General features: G+C 58.3%; 2 protein-coding genes across 5 annotated transcripts in view; one reads left to right on the top strand and one right to left on the bottom strand.

Moving 5' to 3' along the window:
* Positions 1 to 21,270, top strand: part of Upf1 (UPF1, RNA helicase and ATPase) — a 27,841-nt gene extending 6,571 nt beyond the window's left edge. The window contains exons 3-24 of one of the 3 annotated variants that reach the window (XM_004646849.2): positions 5,014 to 5,153; positions 6,500 to 6,589; positions 8,490 to 8,657; positions 8,933 to 9,113; positions 10,410 to 10,571; positions 10,974 to 11,058; positions 11,238 to 11,336; positions 11,624 to 11,732; positions 11,809 to 12,087; positions 12,380 to 12,544; positions 12,627 to 12,741; positions 13,506 to 13,649; positions 13,764 to 13,977; positions 15,684 to 15,801; positions 16,045 to 16,201; positions 16,720 to 16,862; positions 17,844 to 18,018; positions 18,211 to 18,292; positions 18,994 to 19,155; positions 19,236 to 19,453; positions 19,531 to 19,653; positions 19,803 to 21,270. In XM_004646849.2, coding sequence (XP_004646906.1) covers positions 5,014 to 5,153; positions 6,500 to 6,589; positions 8,490 to 8,657; positions 8,933 to 9,113; positions 10,410 to 10,571; positions 10,974 to 11,058; positions 11,238 to 11,336; positions 11,624 to 11,732; positions 11,809 to 12,087; positions 12,380 to 12,544; positions 12,627 to 12,741; positions 13,506 to 13,649; positions 13,764 to 13,977; positions 15,684 to 15,801; positions 16,045 to 16,201; positions 16,720 to 16,862; positions 17,844 to 18,018; positions 18,211 to 18,292; positions 18,994 to 19,155; positions 19,236 to 19,453; positions 19,531 to 19,650 — 3,126 coding nt within the window. In that variant the 3' untranslated portion in view covers positions 19,651 to 19,653; positions 19,803 to 21,270. Of the gene's footprint in view, positions 1 to 5,013; positions 5,154 to 6,499; positions 6,590 to 8,489; positions 8,658 to 8,932; positions 9,114 to 10,409; positions 10,572 to 10,973; positions 11,059 to 11,237; positions 11,337 to 11,602; positions 11,733 to 11,808; positions 12,088 to 12,379; positions 12,545 to 12,626; positions 12,742 to 13,505; positions 13,650 to 13,763; positions 13,978 to 15,683; positions 15,802 to 16,044; positions 16,202 to 16,719; positions 16,863 to 17,843; positions 18,019 to 18,210; positions 18,293 to 18,993; positions 19,156 to 19,235; positions 19,454 to 19,530; positions 19,654 to 19,802 lie in introns of those variants that run through there. The other 2 variants (XM_023707133.1, XM_023707132.1) reach the window with 2 other exon arrangements.
* On the bottom strand, positions 15,364 to 23,094 carry Gdf1 (growth differentiation factor 1). Of its 2 annotated transcripts, XM_023707134.1 has the most exons (3): positions 22,599 to 23,094; positions 21,480 to 22,243; positions 15,364 to 15,454 (listed from the first exon to the last, which is right to left on the bottom strand). In XM_023707134.1, exons 1-3 carry the CDS (start codon positions 22,918 to 22,920, stop codon positions 15,446 to 15,448), a joined length of 1,095 nt encoding a protein of 364 aa, XP_023562902.1. In that variant the 5' UTR covers positions 22,921 to 23,094; the 3' UTR covers positions 15,364 to 15,445. The 2 variants fall into 2 exon arrangements, with proteins under 2 accessions (XP_023562902.1, XP_004646904.1); XM_004646847.2 differs by lacking the exon at positions 15,364 to 15,454 and having other exon boundaries at positions 21,363 to 22,243.

Here is a 23,094-nt window from a genome sequence, read left to right as displayed (position 1 = left end):
TGCAGAGTGACACAGACCCTGGGCCTCCCCCTCCTCTGTGTGAAAACATCAAAGACGAATTGCCTAATGCTGGAGAGAGGGCAAACCCTGCAAACTCATTTTCTCTGTGTAGCAGTTGTGAAAGCATTTCCTCTTTCTTTTTCTCTATCTATTTATCTTTCTATCTTTCATTTTGTTTTTAATGGTCATGGGATTGAACTTGGGTCTTGTGCACTGAGCTACAGCCCATGTCTTTTTTTTTATTTATTTCATCATTTATTTAGAGAGAGGATCTTGCTGAGTCGCCTGGGTTAGGCTTGAGCTTGCCATCCTCCTGCCCAAGCCTCCCAGAGGGCTGGGACTCCAGGTGCATGCCAGAGTGCCTGGCTCACTGATGGGTTTTAAAAGCCCTTTACACTGCAATGTGTAGCATGCATTTATTTTCTGTTTTTCCTTTGTTTTTGTTTTGTGTGTGTGTGTGTGTGTGTGTGTGTGTGGTACTGGGGCTTGAACTCAGGACCTTGTTCTTGCCAGGCAGCATGCATTTCTAAAAGCAAAAAGAGCATGTACCCATTACGGGTGCACTGCTGGTGTCAGACTGGTGTCCTCAGTGGCAGTCTTGGGGCCATCCTATGTGCAGAGCCTCTCTTTCCACTATTGTCTTCTTCCTGTGGACCCCAGTATGATGGAGACCTCTGTGCCCAGGTCCCTTCTGCATAGGAGTCCCCCGCTGTCCTCTTAGGTTTCCCAATGGGGTCCTGTGAGGAGCCCACCTTTAGAACTGAGGACTTCCCTGCACTGCAGATGGGCCCGTCTCATCTCATCCTGGGGCTGGAGAGCAGGGCATGCTGTGAACTGTGGGGGCAGGGGGCTTTCTGTCCAGAAGGGATGTGGAAGGCAGAACTCAGAGGCCGCTTTGTTGGGCTGGAGGTATGAAGTCACCTTCTGGGGCAAAACCAGCCAAGTCCTGGTGCATCTGCATGGTTCAGAGGGAGTGGGAAGGAGACTGGAGGGGCAGCACAGGCTGTGCACCAGTGTGATGGGGTCTTGGTTTAAGGGGGAAAGATTAGGGCTCTGTGTGTTAGATGCAGGGCTGGTCCTGAGGTTCAGAGAGGAGGAATGTCTGGAAGGGCTAATGGCAGCCACCAGGTGAAGGGCATGCCAATCCCTTCCAGCAGAGTTGGTACCTTGCAGAATGAAACTTGCTGGGGGAAATGTCAGGACTTCTGCTCTGCAACCCCCACAATCTCACTTCCAGCCCTGACTAGGAGCATAAACAATGAGTCACTTTATCTCTGCCTTTATGTTTTTCAAAAGGAGACATTCATGGCCTGGGGAGATAGCTCAGCAGTGTAAGTGCCTGCCTGGCAAGTGCAAGGTCATGAGTTCTATCCCTGATACCGAAAAAGAGGAGCCATTCATAGCCAACACTGCTGAGATCTTCTGGCAGACAGCAGGGAGTATATAGTCAATATACTCTGGGACTAGGAGGGCCTGCCTGGGAAGTGCCCCATGGGCCAAGACCTTGGTGGGGAGCAGGCCACCATGCCCAGGCTCTTGGGCAGAAAGTGCAAAGGTCCTGGGGCACTGGCACAGGCCGAGGCTGAGACTGCAGTGTATCTGGTCTGAGAGTTTACAACAACACATTCAGGGGTAGTTTTTGAATTTTGCCCCTTTCCTCTGTGAGAATGATTTGACCTTTCTTCATGCTGCTCTGAGGTATGGGCTGTTTGGTAGCATTTGGCAGTGTCCTCCAAAGTCACCACCTAGGCAGGAGGCCCCTCTACACCCTCATCAGCTTGTAGACTCAGGTGGACTTTGGAGCATCATAACTGGGCTCACCTGTGGAGCAGGACAAAAGGACTTAACTGCCCTGGCTCTTGTGTGGGGCTGGATGCTGGGCTCCTCGCAACACTGGTGGTCGAAGCTCTGCAGTAGCGGGTCCTTTCCCCAGTGCTTCTTAAACTTACTTGACTGTGGCTTCTGGGCCCAAATGTATTGCTGAAATTTCTCAGAGTGGAGGGAGAACTAATAATCCAATTATGGAAGTCAGCTGGGGGCATGGCCAGATCACAGCTGTGGTGTGTGTTGGGGGGGAGTATGCACTCAGGCTGGTGGAGGGCTCACTGGGCCTCAGAGTCAGGGATGTTCTCCTGCCTGCCCTGCTGTCTTGGGCCAAGAGAGTACACCTGACTTTCCATCCCCCTGGAGTGGACAGGTCTCCTGCCCTTCAGGTGTGGTGAAGGGCTGCTCCCCTGTCAGGCTTCCAGGCCCCGCCCCTGGGGCAGGAAAAGAGAAAGGCTTGGTCCAGTAACCATTTGCCTGCCTGTGTGTGTACCACCCCCACCCCCAGAAAAGTCTGGCTCCACCTGGCACCATGGGTATTTCTTCCTCCTCAGCCTTGGAGGCTGAGTGCCGGCATCCCTGAGTGGCAAGTACGCCTGGGGCTGGTGCCATGCCAGGATTCTGGAACCTGGTGAGAAGTGGGATTTTCTGGACAGAAGCACCCCTGTCTTAGGGTGATACAGTGAGTGCCCTAGAGTGTAGGACAAGAAGTGAGTGACTCAGGGCTGTTGGTGGCTGTTTAACTTGGCTATTGGCAGATGCAGACACATGCTTGTGTGGTGGGGTGGCCTCAGGCTGTAGACATTAACACAGCACTGCTGGGCAGCATGGTGCGGGCACAGCCCATTCACAAGAGGAAGGTGCTGCCCATCAGATGGCTGTGCAGAGGCAGTTAGGGAGGGGTTACTGCAGAGCTGTGGGCAGTAGTATGACAGACTTCAGCAGGGCCGCCATAGAATCAGCCTTAGACAGTGGCTGGAGACCTTGGGCAGCAGTGGCCACAGGAGCAGCTGCTCCTGCCTTCTGCTGGTCCGGCTCGCCTGGTCTTGAGAGTGCCCCATCACCTTGATGTTGCTGTCTCATTGAGAGGAGGTCTTAGAGATAGGGCAAGAGCAGGTGTTTGTCCACCGTGTGTCCACACACCCCTGATGAGCTCAGCTAGCGTGTAGCAGGGTAGGAGTGGATGCCATGTGACCCCCAAGAGCTGTTCCCCAGAGCCACACCTTCTCAGTGAGAGGAGGTGCAGAAGCTGGGGCCAGGGTGGGAGTTAGTGTTTAACAGCAGGGTTTCAGATTTGCAGGATGAAATCATTTTGGAAATGGGGAAAATGCCACTGAGACAAACAAGTGACGAGGGAGCCCCAGCAAGCTGGTGCACATTGTAATACCAGTTCCCCAGAAGGCCAGGGCAGGGGTTGTGAATTCAAGGGCAGGCTGGCCAAGCCACTTAATGAGGCCTGTCTCAAAATAAAATACAGGGGCTGCAGAGATACCCCAACAGTCTAAATGCCTGCCTAGGCAAGTGCAAAGACCTAAGTTCGATCTCCCGTACAGCATGCTGAGCTGGCCAAGACCGGGCTGGGTGTGGTGCATAGGCCCATAATCCCAGTGCTGGGGAGGTTGAAATAGGAGGATCACTACAAGTCCAAGCTGTGTAGTGAGACCCTATACCAACTATGTAAAATTTAAAAAATAAAATACAAGGGGCTAGGGATGTAGCTCCTGGTGCCCTGGATTCAGTCCCTGATACTGAGAAAAAGAGAGAGAACAAGATCCAAAATTTGATTTGGGGGCCGGCCAGATAGCTCAGCAGACCAAATCACCTGCTTAGGTGGAATGCAGCGCCCCCTGGTGCAATCCCTAGCCTGCTGTGCTGGCCCCACCCCCGGGACACTCCATTGAAACTGGACACAGTGATATGCACCTGTAATCCCAGCACTTGGGAGGCTGAAAACAGGAGAATCACTACGAGTTGGAGCTTTGTAGTGAGATCCTGTACACCCTGAACTAAGTACTAAATAAATAAACAAAATTTGATTTTGGTCTTCTCTCTAGGAAAAAAATATGTTTTCAGTGAGGTATACAGCTAAACCAGTGGTTGCCCTCTTAAGAAAAGTACGTTAAGGGCCAGGGAGATGGCTCAGTAGAATAAGTGCTTCCCTGGCAAGGGCAAGGATCTGAGTTCAACCCTGGTTCCTCAAAAAAAAAGTATGGGCTAGTGAGATGGCTCAGTGGTCTAAAGCACCTACTTAGAACAAGCTTAGCAAAGCACGGGGACCGCGGTTCAATCCCCCAGTACCACATGCCAGACAGCCCCACCCCCTGGTGGGCTGAGCTGGCCACAGACACACACACACACACACACACACACACACATAAATAAATAAATAAATAAATAATTTTTTAAAAAAGTACGTTACAGGGTACCGGGTGGTGAGTGCTGCTGCAGTCTGGGCCCAGCACAGTGTAGACGGAGCTCCTGGCAATCCACATGTGCCTTGCAGCAGCCTTGGAACCCTTGGAGAAGGCCTGGCCTGGCCAGTGGGAATCGGGGGATGGGAGTGAAGATGCGGGGTGTCCCCGCCCTGCGAAGCATAAGCTGTTCTGGGATGGACTCTGAGTTCCCCTGTGAGATTCGGCTGCCTGCTCTGATCCTGCCCTGTGCTTTGTGTCTCCACCATGTCCGTGGTTGTCATGCAGTGCTTTCTGCCCACCCAGCCCTGGGCGGGCTTGGAAGCCTGGGCAGATGGCTGGCTGTGTGGCCTGAGGTGATGGCTCTTCCTCCCTGACCAGGGGGCAGTGTGTTTCAGATGATGTGTCTTCAGGACTGGTGGTGTACATATTCACAGGGCTCTTCCAGTGGCCTTTTGTGCTGGCTTTCAGCTGTGTCTGTAAAGCAAGGCTCTGGCGTGGCAGCTTCTGTATTCCCTCTGCCACCCAGTGTGCCAGGTGACAGCAGTATACCATGCTTGAAACAGCTCAGCTCTGGGCTTGCTGCTTGTGGCCCTCAGGCACAGGCAGAGAGCATTCCTTCACCCCCATCAGGGTGGAAGGCCAGGCTCTGTGCAGATGAGTGCAGCGATTGAAGCGGGGTCTTTGCAGCCAGGCTGTTCCAGGGTCAGCTCAGCCCTGGACATAACGGTAGGCTGCGTGCCTGGGCTCCTGCAGGTGATGCTGTCTCCTTCCTTAGGTTGGACCTGAGGGCATCCTGCAGAATGGGGCTGTGGATGACAGCGTGGCCAAGACCAGCCAGCTGCTGGCTGAGCTGAACTTTGAAGAAGATGAAGAAGATACCTATTACACGAAGGACCTCCCCATCCATGCTTGCAGGTGGGCCACCCCCTCCCGGGTATGGGCGGGGCCCTGAACTGGGTTTTGGCAGAAGAAAGTTGGCCATAAATGTCCCCATTACTGGGCAGCACCCACTGACACCCTGAATTCACCCATCTGGGGTGCTCCTTTCTGGCCCCAGACCCATGTGTCCAGGCACTGGTCTGGGTGGGTGCCCTGCTCACCGCTGGTGAAGCCCCAGCTACCCTGAGCCAGAGGTGCCATCTGCAGAGACCTGGCCATGCTGTGTGCAGCTCGAGGCCTGTGTGCTGACCAAATTTGGACTTCTTGCTCCATCCGGGCCTTGTATCCCTTGCATTTGGGCTCATTCTTGCTTTTTTATTCCTCACATATGAAGGAATTGAGACCAAAAGAGATGAAAGGATTTTGCTCAGGGCAGCTGGCCAGTCAGGGTAGCCAGGGGCCCAGCCTTGGCGCCGTTGCTGGGCCAAGGCATGCTGCCCCTTGTGATCTGTGTCCACCGCGCTGTCACCTCTTTGCTCTCGCTGGCCAGCTCTGTGGAATAGATGGCAGCTCCTCCTGCTCTCTGGGCCACATGGTTTTCGTTTTGGATTTTTTCAGGGTTTTTTTTTTTTTTTTTTTTTTTATGTTTTTGTATACACATATCCCAAGTGCTGTTCATCTCATCAAGGAAGGGGGCCACATCTTGTATTTTGGCTCTGTTGGTACTGTGAATCGTGAGGGTTTGTATAAGTGTGATGGTGTTTCTGCTGCGCATGGAGAGCTGTGAACTCACCTTGTGAGCTGCAGTGGGCTTAGCTGTGCAGCAAAGTGGGGGGTCCCTCCCCCTTTGGATAAGGGCTGCAAGCTAGGGTGGGGGCGCCCAGCTGGCCCGAGTGCCTTCTGATGGAGCCTGACTCTTGGCTTCATACCCAAGCAGAGCTGCTGGAGAGCCAATGTTTTTGATGTGTTTATTTTCAGAAAACCCAGTCCAGGTGGGGTGGGGTGGATCCCCCAGATACTCCTGGCCTGAGCTCTGGCTGGGGGCCGGCTCTCTGTTCCCGGGAGCACAGTGCCCTCTGCTGGACACTGCCGCTCAGCAGGCCGCCTTTACTCCTAGAGACTCCTGCAGCTAGGGGCCAGGGGAGGGGACTGGAATCACCTTAGGGCCCCACGCCCTGGGCCTGGCAGGGCCTCACCCCGCCCTCCCCTGGCCGGGTGCCTCCCCATCCAGCACCCGAGGGAGTCTGTTACTGGGGTTGTTGGGTTTGAATATGTGTTTAATGAAAAACTTAAAATGTTGTAAGACGAAGGAATTTTACATGCCAAATTAAAACCAGAGAGTGACCTTCCAGCTTTTAACTGTTGATGTTTGGGCTTTCCAGTTACTGTGGAATCCACGATCCTGCCTGCGTGGTTTACTGTAACACCAGCAAGAAATGGTTCTGCAACGGCCGTGGAAATACTTCTGGCAGGTGGATAACCGAGCTGTGCATGTGTCTTTCATCAGTGTGTGCTCGAGTTTGTGTGGAATTATGGAAATGTTGGAGCAAGGCGCAGTGTAAAGTCACGCTAACAAACCTGGGTTTTTTTCTGCTCTGTGACTGGTTTAACTTGAAACAGATGCTGGTGTGTGAATGCCTTAATGTATTTACCCTTGATTTATTCTCTGTGGTTCTTTTATTATGCAAGGAGGCTTGGCTTAATTCTTTTTCCCAGTGTTTATTTCTCTCTGAGATGAGCTGGGCACGCCCATCCTGACAGGCTCCTTGCCGGCTGTTCCCAGGGTGTCCAGGCACTCAGGAGCCTGTTCTAAGAAGGTTTACCCCGGCCTGGAGCCCTCAGCTAGCTCTGCCTAGATCCTGAATTTTCTGATTAAATTAGGTTCACTCCCCTGTCTGAGTAGGGCTTCCCTGCCTGCTGTTGGTCAGCAGCACCTGGGGCGGGTCGCAGTTTGTGTTGGGCCAGGGTGACAGTGTTTTCCCAGAGCTGAGTTCCAGAAAGGGGCATTCCAGTACTGTCCCTGCTGTCCAGTGAGTCCCTTTGGGCTGCAGGGCATGGGAGGGTCCATACCGTGGTGGCAGAGCCCTGAGCAGGGGCTGCAAGTCCTTGGCTCCCTGTGGCCAACAAAGCAGCAGAATCTTTTCTAAGGATAATGTTTTGGAGAAAGAAAATGATGAAAATGGGTCCTAGGGAGGCACATTTGTATGGAGCCCAAGGCTTCCTGTGCCTGCAGAGGGACATGGCCGGAGAGAGTAGATTTCATATCATCTCAGCAGACAAAAAGGGGCTGATGCCTTAAAAAGTAACCAAGACTGTAGTGACTGTCAGAATATTCTGGATGATTTAAATGTTGCTCTGTTGGCATGAGTTCCTCTCATGCAGGAAAAGCAGTTAAGTCATACTCTTCTTAGCTGGCAACCCTGGCTTCCGGTCAGCACAGCCAAGAACCAGGAAGAAAGCAAGGCCTCAGGGAGAGGCAACCTCCAGCCTGCTGTGTGCTGTGCGGGGCCTGGCTGAGAGTGTGGGCGGTGCCGGGGACTGAGCAGTTGCGCTGCAGGGACGGGCTGGCGGTGGCTCCTCCAGGATGACCATGCTGGTCAGAGAGTGCAAAGGGCTCTGTGGTGGCGCAGGAGTTAAAGCTTGTAGGGGGCAGGGCTCTGTGAGGAGAGAGCGTGCAGTGAGGAGGCTGAGGGTCATGGGGAGGCTGGGACTGGGTCACCCTCCCTGGGCAAGGCCAGAGTGTGCTTCAGTGTGGCCAGCTTGGTGTCAGGCAAGCTGCATCCTGGCTATGTCCACGAGGCAGTGGGGAAGGAGCCGGGTGGCCGAAAGGAGCCTGTAGCATGGCCCTGAGCCACTTTGGCTTTTCCTGGATTCTGGTTTCTAATAGCTTCAGTTATCAGGTTGCTGATGCCGGAATGAATTAGGAGAGGCTGCTGCTCCTGGAAGTAGGCACAGGGGCTGTGCCTAAGTGACTTTGAAAGACCAAGAGCCACAACAGAAGCCTGTGGCAGGCGAAAGACGGGCCCTTTGGCAGAACACTCAGTCCCAAGGGCACCACGGGCTCCAACCCCAGGTTAAGTGAGGCCTGATAAGCTGACTGTAAGAAAGCGGGAACTGGGGAGACACCCACAGGAACTCGGAGTTGCGCTGGGGAAGGTTTCCTTACAAGTAGTGGAGGTTGGAATTGATTTTCACGCTCAGTGGGGAGCCAGTTCAGGCAGGGCTGCTCCCTGGGGACACCAGATGGATGAGGTGTGACTGCCGCTGCTGATGGACCGTGAACGGTACCGGAACTTTCAGAGGGGCCCAGAGGCTGGAAGTGGTGAAAAGCCAAACTTCAGGTGTTAACTATTTATCATTTCCTGCTTTCAGCCACATTGTAAATCACCTTGTGAGGGCAAAATGCAAAGAGGTGACCCTGCACAAGGACGGGCCACTGGGAGAGACTGTCCTGGAGTGCTACAACTGCGGCTGCCGCAACGTCTTCCTCCTGGGCTTCATCCCCGCCAAGGCTGACTCGGTTGTAGTTCTGCTGTGCAGGTGAGGCCGCTAGCCAAGCCGGGATACTTCTGGAGTGAGTCGGCGGTGCTGAGTAATGCCTTTGGGGTGTGTTCTGGTGAGATCACTGACGGTACCCTGAAAACAGTCTTTTTTTCTGTTCTGCGTTGTAAGAGTTGAGAGCTCTGTTGTGTGGGGAGCTGCGATTTATTACTGCCTGTGTGAAGGCCGTGTGAGAGTGCCTAGCAGTGCCCAGGTGTGGGGCTAGACTGCCCAGGCGGCGTCCTGATTCCCCCCCCCCCCCCCCGGCCTCACAGGCAGCCCTGTGCCAGTCAGAGCAGCCTCAAGGACATCAACTGGGACAGTTCACAGTGGCAGCCTCTGATCCAGGACCGCTGCTTCCTGTCCTGGCTGGTGAAGATCCCCTCAGAGCAGGAGCAGCTGCGGGCTCGGCAGATCACAGCCCAGCAGATCAATAAGCTGGAGGAGCTGTGGAAGGTGAGCATGGCTATAGGGCCCCTGGGGCAGGTCCCTGTGTATGCTAGACAGCAGGGCTCTGCTGCTCACCCTTTGTTTTCTTGCTGGAGAGGGTGTGGGCAGGGGCAGAGTTTGGGCACAGTTTGGTGGCAGACATGGGGAGTGTAGGAGGCAAGTCGATGGGCATGAGTGAAAATTCTGGGAGCTCTCTACAGCGTGGCGCACGCCTGCAGTCCCAGCCTCTCAGGAGGCTGAGGCAGGAAGATCTAGGTTCGAGGCCTGCAGGGGCAGCCTGGTGAGGGCATGACTCAGAGTAAAAAATGTAAAAGGATAGCGCTTGCGTGTATGTACTAGGTCCAGGTGCCATCCTAGTCCCATAGATGAACACCAAGGACATCAGGACAGATGTCCCTGTACAATGGCCCTGTAGGACAGAGGTTGGGGTAAGGCATAAGGCAGTGCATGTAGACAAGTGAGAAAAGAAGAGGGGTGCCAGGACAGGGAGCAGGCAGGGAGCAGCCCAGCCCTTCCCCGGGGCCCCTTCTCTGAACCCAGCGGCTGAGGGATCTGTGGTAGCATCACTCCTGCTCACTGACACTTGAGACCTGAATTTTAGTCAGTGCAAGTCCATTTGTGCAGGTGCTGTCAGGCCAGGTGCCTGTGCACTTCCAGTCCCCTGGGTTACCTCTCCGGGCACTGTCCCACCCTCCAGCACAGAGCTCCCTGGAGTTAGGTGTGAGAACGAGCGGGTATTGGCCAGCTGAGGCAGCAGACCTGGCTCCAGGTCTGAGGAGCCCTGCTGCACAGGGCTGGCTGCTCCCGGCTCTACCCTGGGCTGTGCAGGCACCTTCTTCCAGGCACTGGGGCCCTGTCACCATGCTGAAGGCATATCCCCACTGGCCTGCTCTGATACTGGTGTCTAGCTCCCTATACGCATCAGTCACGGGGCGTTCACTCATGTCTGCACGCACCCTACTCAGGCTCCTCTGCCTGCTGAGCTCTCGCTCCTTCCATGCAGGGAGGAGCAGCTGAGCTTGGTACTGGGTTTTTTAAATTTTAATTTTTTTTTTTTATTTTTAGGGAAGGGTGTTCAGGGTCTCACTACCAGATGGGACTCATAGTGATTCTCCTGTTTACAGCCTCCCAAGTGCTGGGATTACAGGCGTGTGCCATCACACCCAGTTTCAATCAGTCTCAGCGCACCCCGGGCGTGGACCAGCATGGCAGGCCCTGGATCAAACCCCCGACCCCTGCTTGTAGGTGCTTTAATCCACTGAGCTATTTGGTTGGCCCTTTGGTACTGTTTTTGTCCTGCAGGAAAACCCTTCAGCCACTCTGGAGGACCTGGAGAAGCCGGGGGTAGATGAGGAGCCTCAGCACGTGCTGCTGCGCTACGAAGATGCCTACCAGTACCAGAACATCTTCGGGCCCCTGGTTAAGCTGGAGGCTGACTACGACAAGAAGCTGAAGGAGTCGCAGGTGATGTGGCACACAGAGGGCTCCAGACGCATCCTCACAGGGCTCTTTCCTAGCTCAGCAGCCAGCACAGCAGTCACTTGGAGCCGGTGCTGGCTGCAGCCCATGCTGCTTCTAATTCAGCAAAAGTTTGGTTCATAGCTTTCCTCACAGCCAGGAGAGCCAGACCTTGGGCTGAGCCCCCACCAAGAGCGCCCGGGGACCAGGAGCCCTGCAGCTGGCAGCTTTGTCTCCTTGCAGGCACCCTCACACACCACAGTGACAGCCCTGCCAGCTGTGGCCGGGAAGGGGGGAGGTGGGCGTCCTCCTGAAGCCTGAGTGTGGATGTGGCTTTCTGCACCCTGAGGTCCTGGTGTGCGGCTGCTAGCACTGGGCTAACCAGGCTCTTGTTTTCCATGTGTTCAGACGCAAGATAACATCACGGTCAGGTGGGACCTGGGCCTTAACAAGAAGAGAATCGCCTACTTCACTTTGCCCAAGACTGACTCTGGTAATGAGGATTTAGTCATAATTTGGTTAAGAGGTGATTTTAAGTTTTAAAATATTTGTGACCATAAGTAGCATAAAATTCCTAGCTCGCCCTTGTAAAGTATCCCTTCATTCACGCTCTTTGTGGGGAGGTGCAGTGGCAGGTGCAGAGCGTACTAAACCGTGCTGTCTTCCCGACAGACATGCGACTCATGCAGGGGGATGAGATCTGCCTGCGCTACAAAGGGGACCTGGCACCCCTGTGGAAAGGGATCGGCCACGTCATCAAGGTCCCTGACAGTATCCTTGGCGCAGAGGGACTGAGCCACAGGGCTGTGGGGGGCTTGGTGAGACCTCCGCCCTCGGGAAACCCACTGTCTCTTTAACCCCGGCCAAGAAAGCCAGGTGTGTACGGGGCTCCCCTCGGCCAGACAGCGCAGCCAGCGAGGGTCAGCGGCTCCACCTCCTGTGTGTGTGTGAGTGTGAGCAAGAGGGAGGCCGGGAGGGAGACAGACAGACAGACACAGGGCCGCCGGGAAAGGGCGTGTCGGCTTTGAGCACGGAAGCAAACTTAACTCAGCGCCCAGATTATGGTGATGAGATCGCCATCGAGCTCCGCAGTAGCGTGGGGGCGCCTGTGGAGGTGACGCACAACTTCCAGGTGGACTTCGTGTGGAAGTCGACCTCGTTTGACAGGTGCGGCTGCCTTCCTCCCTGGTGTCTCGCTGGGCTCAAGGACTGCCCTGTCCCTGACACCGGGCTTGCCTTCCAGGATGCAGAGTGCGTTGAAGACCTTTGCAGTGGATGAGACCTCCGTGTCAGGCTACATCTACCACAAGCTGCTGGGCCACGAGGTGGAGGACGTGATTATCAAGTGCCAGCTGCCCAAGCGCTTCACCGCGCAGGGCCTCCCCGACCTCAACCACTCGCAGGTGTACGCCGTGAAGACGGTGCTGCAGCGGCCGTTGAGCCTCATCCAGGGCCCACCCGGCACGGGCAAGACTGTGACGTCGGCCACCATCGTCTACCACCTGGCTCGGCAGGGCAACGGGTAGGTGGGCAGGCCAGTGGGTTAGGCCAGTGGGCTGAGGCAAGCCCTGGGGACAGGGCCGTGCTGCACAGGCCTCACGATGGCCACATGATCTGGCCAGCTGCCTTCACAGTGCAGCCCTGGCTGATGTACCTGGAGCTGTGCTCATGGGCAGCAGGGTGAGGATGTGGAGCACAAGAGCCCCGCGGAGACTAGCAGCTAGGCCCCGGCTCCTCTGTGCTGGTTGCGTGGCCCTGCCGGCCTTCGCTGGGGCTCCTCTGCAGATACTGAGCACCTACCTGTCTTGTTGCAGGCCTGTGCTTGTCTGTGCTCCAAGCAACATTGCTGTGGACCAACTGACGGAGAAGATCCACCAGACGGGGTTGAAGGTTGTGCGCCTCTGTGCCAAGAGCCGTGAGGCCATTGACTCCCCAGTGTCCTTCCTGGCCCTGCACAACCAAATCAGGAACATGGACAGGTGTGTTTGGCCTGGGACCCTGGGTGTGCAGAGCCGAGCTGAGCCAGGCTGGGCCACTTACCTGTGCTCGCTTGTGCCGCAGCATGCCAGAGCTGCAGAAACTTCAGCAGTTGAAGGATGAGACCGGGGAGCTGTCCTCTGCTGATGAGAAGCGGTACCGGGCCCTCAAGCGCACAGCTGAGAGGGAGCTGCTCATGGTGAGTTCTGCCGCTGTGCAGCCTCCCACAGCCCTCTGTTAGGGTGCCCACTGTTTGCTAGGCAGCGTCTGTGGTTGCCCTCTTCTGCTGCTGCCGGGTCCTTGGGGGACCTGGTATGTGCCTGAGGTCTGTAGGCTTTTCGCCAGCCCATTATCTTTTTTTCTTTTTCTTAAGTATTTGGTGCAGGGTCTTACTACACAGCTTGGACTCATAGTGATCCTCCTGTTTTCAGCCTCCCCAGTGCTGGGATTATAGGTGTGTGCCACCACACCCAGGCTCAGGCCAGCTCAGCATGCCCGGGGGCAGGGCCTGTGCTGCATGTGGTGCCAAGGATCAAACCCCAGTCCCTATGCTTCCCTAAGCATGTGCTTAGTCCACTGAACAATCTTGCTGGCCCAATATTGGTGCCTTTTTTTTTTTTCTTGGTACTGGGGATTGAACTTGGGACCTTGTGCTTGCCAGGCAACCATTTATGCCACTGAGCTATATCCCCAGCTCTCTGCCTGTGGTTTATAACAAGTTGCCCACACTGGCATAGGCTCTCTAGTGCGGTTTGCCAGCGCTTCGCTGCCCAAGAGACTGCACAGCAGTGATGTACATGGCCATACCTTGCAGGGTTTCTGCCGCTGCTCCACGTTACTCTGAGAGTCCTTGGACTTTAGGCACATGTGGGAGAACAGCCTGTTAAAGCTGTGTTGGGGAAATGTGGGAGGGACCCAGGAACCCTGGCTGTGCGCTCCTCATATCTGTGTCCCCCACCCCAGAATGCCGACGTCATCTGCTGCACCTGCGTGGGTGCTGGCGACCCGCGGCTTGCCAAGATGCAGTTCCGCTCCATCCTGATCGATGAGAGCACCCAGGCTACGGAGCCCGAGTGCATGGTCCCTGTGGTCCTTGGGGCCAAGCAGGTAGGCCTGCTGTGGGAATGAAGACCAGGGCAGCGGCATGGACGTGAGCCCAGTTCCTCCCTGTGCTGGGCTCCTGGAGACTCCAGTTCCCAGCCCGTGTGGTCCTCTCCGCAGCTGATCCTCGTGGGCGACCACTGCCAGCTGGGCCCGGTGGTGATGTGCAAGAAGGCGGCCAAGGCCGGGCTGTCGCAGTCTCTCTTTGAGCGCCTGGTGGTGCTGGGCATCCGCCCCATCCGCCTGCAGGTCCAGTACCGCATGCACCCTGCGCTCAGTGCCTTCCCATCCAACATCTTCTACGAGGGCTCACTGCAGAACGGCGTCACTGCAGGTGACAGGCTTCAGGGCTTGGGGAGAGGCAAGACGCAGAGGGAGCTTCACATGGCCACTTGCAGTGGGTGCTGTCCTGGAGGCCTGGGCCCTGTGCCACAGAGAGGCCGTGTGGGCAGGAAGGCTGAGCGTCCTCATGGGGTTGTCACAGAATGTGGGCCTGTGGAACATGCATCCTTCACGGAGCTCTGGGTGGCTTCAGCCACCAGATTGAGCACCTGCCATCTAGGCTCGTCCCAGGCTGAGGGGTCCCCTGAGGTCAGAAGTACTGTTATGACTTGTACCACCCCCATGCATCCTTACACCTCCTGCTGCTATGAGAAGTGCCCTGGAAGGGCAAGGGGACTGGCCCAGCCAGCCCCGTGAGCCGTCCTCATTGCCAGGGTGACAAGGCTGTAGTGCTTGGGATGCACATGCTGCGCAGACACCATGCTCCTGCACACTGTGACGCCAGCATGCGTCTTCCCAAAAATCATCAGACCTGTGGGTTGGAAGAAGACAGCTAGGCACAGCACAAGCTTGTCCTGGTACTCGGGGGGGCTGAGGCAGGAAGAGTGCAGCTTAGGCACTGCAGGAGAGGACCTTTCTCAAACAGCAGAGCAGGCCCTAAAGATTCAAATGAAAGTAGGGTTTGTGGAAAACATAGTGGCACCTGGGTGAGTTTGACATGCCTGCTTTTTTGTGGAGACCCAGTGACTTTGTCTTTACCGTTGACTATGGAAGGAGTCTGCTGGCTATAAGCAGACATGCCCACACCACCAGTGTGGGTGCCCTAGTCCTAGAGAGGTCGCAGACCTAGCCCACCTGCCTGGAAGGCCTGGCCGCACATGCCTGTGTGTGTGTCAGGGCACAGGAGTGGCAGCGAGGCCCTCCAGACATTACCCACCAGGCTGCCAGCCGTGGCCCTGCCTCACTTTGTTTGCTTGGAAAATGGTTATTTTTCATTTAAAGAAAAAAGCTATTTAATGTTACAGGATTTATACATATGTGTGGCTGGGGATTGAGCCCCTGGCCTCCAGCTCTTGTTGAGATAGGGTCTCACTTAGTCTTAGTGCAGTTGCCCAGACTAGCCTGAAACTTGTGACCCTCTTGCCTCAACCTCCCAGGGAGCTGAGGTTGTACGTATGTGTTACCATTCCTGGACAGGTCTTTTTTTTTTTTTTTTTTCATTTATGTATTTGGTATAGAATTTCTACAAAGCTTGGACTCAGTGATCCTCTTCTTTGCAGCCTCCACAGTGCTGGGATCACAGGCGTGTACCCCACGCCAGTATTGGGTCATTGGTCAGCATGCTCCAGGGCGGGGCTGGCGCAGTATGCAGGACCGGGGATTGACCTCTGGTCCTTGAGCTTGCCAAAGCAGGCACTTAGTATGCTGAGCTGGCCAGGTTTATTTTTAAACGAATTAATATGTCCTTTACGTTTCTGGGTTTTGAAATACAGTAATTAACATAAACAAAAGCTCCTGCCTTAGGAGTGCTTTGGCACCTGCTGGGCTGCGTTCCAGCCCACTCCTTAGAGGAGGCCCCCTTCTGGGCCCAGAGGGCAAGAGCCGGCTCTACCAGGCCCTGCGTGAGGCTGGGCGTCTGGGGCCGCCCTGCTGGGGCTCACCCCTTGTGTCTCCGGGGGAGCCAGCGCCCATGTGGGGTGTGGAGGCGCCAGGCTTGGCCTCTGAGGCGGTTCCTTGTCTTGTCCATCCTGATGGCAGCTGACCGTGTGAAAAAGGGTTTCGACTTCCAGTGGCCCCAGCCCGACAAGCCCATGTTCTTCTACGTGACCCAGGGCCAGGAGGAGATCGCCAGCTCAGGCACATCCTACCTGAACAGGTAAGCCCTCGTGAGCCTACTCCGTGGCGCTTTCCCTTGCCAGTGTGTCTTCCTGGTGGGTGCTCTGGAGCCTGTCTCTTTCCTGGCCCTCAGGCCCCCAGGAAAGATGGGCGAGCAGGGCTGTGCGTACCCTGACCGCAGCAAGCTCCACCAGCTGACCTTGCGCGCATCACGCAGTTCCTGTGGGCCCTTGTGCCACAGGCAGAGCTGCCCTGGCCTCACAGCCCTGCCCCATGTTCGCAGGACGGAAGCTGCCAACGTGGAGAAGATCACCACAAAGCTGCTCAAGGCTGGCGCCAAGCCTGACCAGATTGGCATTATCACGCCCTACGAGGGCCAGCGCTCCTACCTGGTGCAGTACATGCAGTTCAGCGGCTCCCTGCACACCAAGTTGTACCAGGTGGGCACTTGGCGCCAGCTCAGTGTGAGCCTCATGTGCACATGTGTCAGCCTGGTAACTGGCGTCACTGAGGGCTGAGCCGTGCCATGAGGATAGCTGTCCACTGCAGTCCTAGCCTGCAGGAGGCCGAGGCAGCGGGTTGCATGGTTGGCCAGGCTGTGCTGACTCCACAGTGAGACTGCCACAAAGCTGGATAGGATGTAGGGTCCTTGGGGAGCTTTTCAGGACCAGCTTACAGGACTGGGCAGTGAGGGACACCTTTGTTATCCTGCCAGGGCATGAGTGGCCTGTGTGCCCAGGCTGAATAGCAGCAGGAGTGGCGGCTGTTCTGCTCCTTGGCCTTCCCAGGTGTTATTGTGGGTCCTGCTTTCTGGGGATCGGCAAGGACACGGGTGTGCAGCCTCGCAGCGGACGTTGAGCAGGCCTGGCTTGGCCCGGCTCCTGTGTGTCCCCTGCTCTGTGCAGCCAGGGGCCTGCAGGGCCACATGCAGCTGATGGGTCGTCATTGCCCCTTTCAGGAGGTAGAGATCGCCAGCGTGGATGCCTTCCAGGGACGTGAGAAGGACTTCATCATCCTGTCCTGTGTGCGGGCCAATGAGCACCAAGGAATTGGCTTTTTAAATGACCCCCGACGTCTCAATGTGGCCCTGACCAGAGCTAGGTAGGCCAGCCCCAGTCTGCTCCCTACCTCTGCATCTTGTTCAGGCGCCCTTTCGCTCCCAGATCCCCGTGGCCGTCTGGGGTGCCATAAGTCTGTCTGTGTCTTCGTATCTCCCTGAGCCCCTCAGCCACAGTAGCATCGTGGCCCTGGTCCTGCCTGCTGCGTCCAGCACAGTGCTCAGAGACCCAGGGGGGGGAGGGCAGTGAGGGGATGGAGAAGTAGACAAAGCTGAGGTCAGGCAGAGCTCTCTGGCTGGCTAAGGGGAAAGGAGCTGCTGAGCATGGCGGCGCTTGCGCCCCTGCCTTGGGGCGCTCTTCACTTCTCTTGCTTACCTTGAATGCCCCCTGGGGCTGGAGCACCTGTTCCTTTGGTGCTCGGTGCTGTGGGCTCAACACATGGGCATGATCACTCACTCAGCCACATCTGACACCTGTCTGCAGTGACTCTGGATGATGGTAAAAGGAACCTGAGAGGAAGGTGGCCACAGTGTTGGGGGACACCACCTGTCTTCACCAGTGGCCTCGGGACCCAGCCTGTGCTGCATGCTAGCTGCACTGCACAGGCTGGGACCGCAGCTCATGGCCAGTCACCCAGTGGGTGGCCCAGCAGCCTAAGGGTGCGGGGAGCCTGGCTCGAGGCTGCAGATGGGTTTGTCCCCAAGTTTTGCACCCCCCAAGCCCACCCACCTCAGGGCTTTCCCAGATAGTTCAGTGGTTTAAAGCGCCACTTGGGCAAATGGAGTCAGGCACGTAATAGGGCAGTTCGATTCCACAACAGCACCAAAAGCTGCACCAGACCTGCCATTAAGACACCCGGAAGTCACCAAAAAAAAAATCCAAACTCACCCACCTCTAGTGCGGGAGCGGCCACAGCCAGGCCTCGGTGAGACCAACTGGGCTTAGGCTGTGCTCAGCCCACTTCCCGTCCACTCTGTACGCGGTGCCTGGCACCACCACGCCTGTGCTCTGTGCTGTCTCTCAGGTATGGCGTCATCATTGTGGGCAACCCGAAGGCGCTGTCCAAGCAGCCGCTGTGGAACCACCTGCTGAACTACTACAAGGAGCAGAAGGTGCTGGTGGAGGGGCCGCTCAACAACCTGCGCGAGAGCCTCATGCAGTTCAGCAAGCCGCGCAAGCTCGTCAACACCATCAACCCGGTGAGTGCCGCAGGGGGTGGACTCGCAGGACTCCAGCGGCTGCAGCAGGCCACCGGCCAGGAAACTGCCGACTGGGCACCCAGGTCTGCAGCCGCTGGGGTTCCCACGCCAGCCGCCTCGAGGCCCGGCGGATCTAGGGGAGGTCGTCTTCTGTTGACCTGACACATTCCTCACTGGCGTGTGACTTCGCAGGGGGCCCGCTTCATGACAACAGCCATGTATGACGCCCGAGAGGCCATTATCCCCGGGTCCGTGTACGACCGCAGCAGCCAGGGTAGGTCCTTGTGCAGGGCGTGATGTTCCCACGTCTCTCTGGCGCTCGCTCCTTGGGTGGCCTCAGGAGCTCAGGCTGTCACAGGTCTGCCTGACAGGAGGGGCTGTCCCTGTTGGCACTGGAGAGTGATCTGCTGGCCTCTAAGCGGGCGCCTTCTCCAACACGCAGCTCAGTCCCTCCGCCTTAGTGTCCCGGGGCAGCACAGTGGACCTTGGGGCCGCCCTGGCTGTTGTCTGAGGCCTGAGTGCAGTCAGCGCAGGGGACCTCCCCTCGTTTGCGGCCTCCTGCGCTTCCCCTTCTCTGTCCTGACCCTGGCCTTCATGGACCTCATCCTGTGGAACAACAGAGCTCCCTCCAGGGCAGCAGTGCTGAGGCACCTGGCCTGTCGTGGGCGCCCCATGGCCTGAGCCCTGCTCCTGGAGCCTCTGTGGCCCCTGCAGTGTCCCTGAGCCCAGTATCCATTTGTGTGTGCCAGGCCTGGCAGGTCTGTGTCCCCTGGGGATCCCCGTGAGGCACGTGGGGGAGAAGAAATATGCTACCGAAGGGGTCTCTGGAAGCGCCCTGCAGTGGCTAGAGCTTCGGCTCTCACTGGCCACCCTTCGCTCAGAATCCCAAGGGAGGAGAGAGCCCCCGTCGGCTTTAGGACCCACGCGGTGCAAAGCACCGCCTGACGCCTGCCGTGCGCCCTCCTCCTTCTGCAGGCCGGCCGTCCAACATGTACTTCCAGACCCACGATCAGATAGGCATGATCAGCGCGGGCCCGAGCCATGTGGCCGCCATGAACATCCCCATCCCCTTCAACCTGGTCATGCCACCCATGCCCCCGCCAGGCTACTTCGGACAGGCCAACGGGCCGGCAGCCGGTGAGCTTGAACACCAGCACTGCGCCCCTGCGTGCCAACCTGCTCTGCCCTTCCAGCTCACCTCTGCTGCTGTCTTTCAGCCCGGGGCGCCCCAAAGAGCAAGACCGGTCGTGGGGGGCGCCAGAAGAACCGCTTCGGGCTGCCTGGGCCCAGCCAGACCACCCTCCCCAACAGCCAGGCCAGCCAGGATGTGGCGTCGCAGCCCTTCTCGCAGGGCGCGCTGACGCAGGGCTACATCTCCATGAGCCAGCCTTCCCAGATGAGCCAGCCCGGCCTCTCCCAGCCGGAGCTGTCCCAGGTGAGCCCCGCGGCTCTCAGCTAGGTGGGCGGGGGCGGCGTGCGCTCGGCCACTCAGCCTCCTGCCTTGGCTTTCAGGACAGTTACCTGGGCGACGAGTTTAAGTCACAGATTGATGTGGCACTGTCGCAAGACTCCACGTACCAGGGAGAGCGGGCATACCAGCACGGCGGGGTGACAGGGCTGTCCCAGTACTAGAAGGTAAGTGGCCCTCATGGCCCACGAAAGAGGAGCCACGTCAGGTGGCAGTGGCGGGGCTCTGTTCTGCAGCTCCCAGGGGCCGTGGCTTCCCTTTGCCGTGGTGACCTCAGGGGCTTGCCTCTCCTGGTACCTTTCCTGTCCCCCAACAGGTGGCGGCGGAAGAGCTAAGCTCTGTGGCTTAGTGCATCAGCATCTTATTCTGGGTAATAAAAAATAAAAATAAATGGATACCTGTTTTCCACTGCTAAAACTGAGGCACCACTGTGTGAGCAGCAGGAGGGAGAGGAGCAGCCCAGGGAGAGGAGCCGAGCAGCAAGCGCCCCCGTGGGCACGCGGCGGCTGCAACGGCGGCGGTGGCGGCGGCAGCGGCACGAGAAGGAGAGGGAGAGGAGACGGAGGTGGCGGCCAGGAGCCCGCCGCCCGGGAGGCCCAGCTCGCCTGCACCCTGGGCCCGTGGCCAGGCGGAGGGAGAAGACCCTCATCTCAGAGTAGCCCTTTCCTCCGTTTTTTTCTTTCTTTTCTTTTATTGAAAGGGGACTACATTTTAGCAGGAAAAACTTCGCATTTCTGTGCCCTAGCAGGCTCCTGACGGCGGCCGGGCCCGGGCCCGGAGGCGCAGCCCCGGGCTGCCCAGGTCCCCTGGCCTGTGTTCTAAGGGATTTCACTTAAAGAAAATACGGTGTTTTGGGTTTTTCTGTTTGTTTTTTTAAAGATTTTTCAAAGAAGTACTGAAAAATACTTTTCTAAGTTTGTCTCTAAGATCTTAGCAGTGGACCTGGGAGTCATGAGCAGCTTCCAGAACGAGGTGTCAGCTGGTGGCACACCCAAGGCTGGAGCGGCGCGGACATGAGCGCAGGAGATGTTTCAGGTTTTGCTTCAGCAGCTCTGGGCGGCAGCCGGCCAGAGGCCCGCGCCTGCCTTCAAGGACTCTGCAGAGCGTTGCTGCTCCCCGCGCCGTGGACTCACCGGGGCTCTTGCCGCCCCCAGAAGGTGCTCGGTGGCCCCACAGCGATCTCAGCCAGGACTGGCAGAGCAGGACAGCGCCGTTCCCAGCCGTTGGCTTTTGTCCCTTGAGATGTGGAAGGTGACAGAAGGCACCCAGTCCTGCACTGGCCCTGAGCCAGCCTGCCTGCCCGCCCAGGTGGCCAGCAGCAGCAGCTTGTGGGGAAGGAAACATGCTGAGGGGCGGGCGGGCGAGCGGGCAGGCCGAGGGCCTGCGGAGGCCGTTCCTCAGTGGACAGCCCCGGCCTGCTGTGGGCCCGCGGCGAGAGCCGCCCGTAGGGGGGCTGCCAGCCTCCCTGTCCGGGCGCACAGCGTCGGAACCAGCGGATGCAGGACGCACGGGCCTCGCCTGACAGGGCAAGGCTGCTTCCCATAGCAGGCTTTGGTCCCTTTGTAGGCCGCTAGAGGCAGCCCGCTGGCCCCCACCCACCCGCTGACCTCCCCGCTTGGCCTCTGCTTGTGCCCTGTGCTTTGCCCTCTACTTCCCAGCAGCGGTCGCTCAGAGTTCTGCCAGTTGACAAGCATCCGTACCAAGGCAATGTAACTTGATTTTTGGTCAATACGTTTTAAGCTCTTTTGTCACCGATAAAATCTTAATAAACAGTTCCTGCTTTACATGGGGCTGGCTGGATTGCATGGAGGGGAGGGGCAGGAGCCGGGCCCCACCTGGCCCCTCTCTTGGCGGCTTGGAGCTGGGGACACCTCGCCCTGCCCTGCCCTGCCAGGGTCATCAGGAGGTGCAGTATGGTTCCTCCCCGCTCCTGGGGACGCAGAGGAAACCGCACAGGTGTTTACTGTGGTCAGCGGCAGCCACACTCGTCCACCACCATGTCCTCGTAGTGCCGCAAGACCACGTTGTCGCTGTTGTCAAAGAAGAGCACAGAGATGGGCGACAGGCGCGCGGGCACGCAGCAGGGCAGGCCGGCGTTGCTGGGCGAGGCCGCGTGCATGAGCGCGCGCAACACTGCATGGTTGAGCGCAGGCGGCGCCCCGGGCCCGGGCAGCGCACAGTGGCCCTGGCAGTAGTTGGCCAGGAAGCCGCGCGGCGCAATGACCCAGCGGTGCCAGCCCACCTCGCGGAAGCTCACATACAGTCGCCGCGCGCGGCAAGCGCCCCTGGAGACGCCGCCAGCGCCGCTGGAGACGCCGCCCACCGCAGGCTCGGCCTCTCGCCTGAGTCGGCCCAAGGGGTGGCACAGGCGCGGATCTAGGGTCACCAGCAGCAGCGCAGCTTCGGCCAGGCGGGCGCAGGCAGCGGGCACTTGGGGCCGCAGTGCTAGCGCCAGGCGGAGACTGCGTGGGGCAGACACGTGCGGGGCCCAGGGCGTGCCCGGCAGCTCGGCGTGCACCAGTGGCCCCAGGGCGCGCACCTCCTGGCGCAGCAGCACGGGCCCGGGGCCCGCGGGCGCCACGCTCAGCTCCCAGCTGCCCACAGCCACCGCAGCACCGGGACCCGCCGCCGCAAACCGCAGCTCCAGGCGAGCCAGGCTTGCTAGCTCCAAGGGCTCCACGGCCGACAGGTCAAAGTCCACAGTCCACTCGGGACACGACGCCGAGGCAGAGGGCTCCGGGGGCCGGGCGGGCGCACCTGGGAGGCAACAGAGGAGGAAGGTGAGCGCAGCGTCCTTGCTGGGGCGTCCAGGCTGGGGGATCCCCCCCCCCCCGAGGCACCAGGTGCAAGGAAGGGGGCCCTGCAGGGTGCGGGGGTGGGCCGAGGAGCTATCTGCTGGCCAGCACCGGAAGGTGTGAACTGGCAGGCGCGGGGGCAGGGGTTGTCCTGGATACCTTCCAGCTAGGTCCAGTCGAGTAGGGGGTAGGAGACCAAGAGGGGCACCGTGCGGAGGCTCAGGCTGCTAACGGCTGAGTGGGGCCCGAGGGACCCCGCTCCTCCCCATTCAGGTCTCAGCCCCCAGCTGTGAGCCCCCACTGCAGGCCTCACTCACCGCGATCCGGGATGTGGCGCACGATGTTCCCGGCGACCCCCAACTCCTCCACGTGGCACGGTCGCGGGGTGGTCCCTAGGGACGTCCATCGCTGGCCAACCCTGGCCTCTTGGGGGTCGCGACGGCGGAACAGTCGCCACATGAGTGGAGGCACCGGCCTGGCCTTGGGGGCGCCCCGAGGCGCGTCATGGAGCCCAAGCGCCTGCAGCAGGGCTGCGGTGGGGCCCGGGGGCGCGGGGGCCCGGGCCATGGACAGTGATGGCAGCAGTAGCGCGAGGAGGAGGAGGGTGTGGTGGCTGGAACCACGTCGCGGCGGTAGCATCTTCCAGGGAATGGCCGGAGCGGGAAGGGTCGCCAAAGTCGGGACCTGGCCTGGGGCGGGGCTAAGCACCTCGTGGGCCAGGGGCGGGGTCAGCAGGCGGGAGGGGGGGGCTGGAAGGGGGCCTGAGCTTCCGGAGCCCTCAAGTGGTGAGTCTAGATGGAACCAGAGGGGAGG

This window comes from Octodon degus, unplaced genomic scaffold (assembly GCF_000260255.1).
Source record: "Octodon degus isolate 3935 unplaced genomic scaffold, OctDeg1.0 scaffold00282, whole genome shotgun sequence".
Taxonomy (NCBI): domain Eukaryota; kingdom Metazoa; phylum Chordata; class Mammalia; order Rodentia; family Octodontidae; genus Octodon; species Octodon degus.
This window is presented reverse-complemented; position numbering and strand designations above follow the sequence as displayed.

Coding starts and splice junctions, on each gene's coding strand:
- Gdf1 (XM_004646847.2), bottom strand. CDS start 22,920: ATGCTACCGCCGCGACGTGGTTCCAGCCACCACACCCTCCTCCTCCTC. Junction 22,244..22,598: donor GCGCCACATCCCGGATCGCG/GTGAGTGAGGCC, acceptor GTTGCCTCCCAG/GTGCGCCCGCCCGGCCCCCG.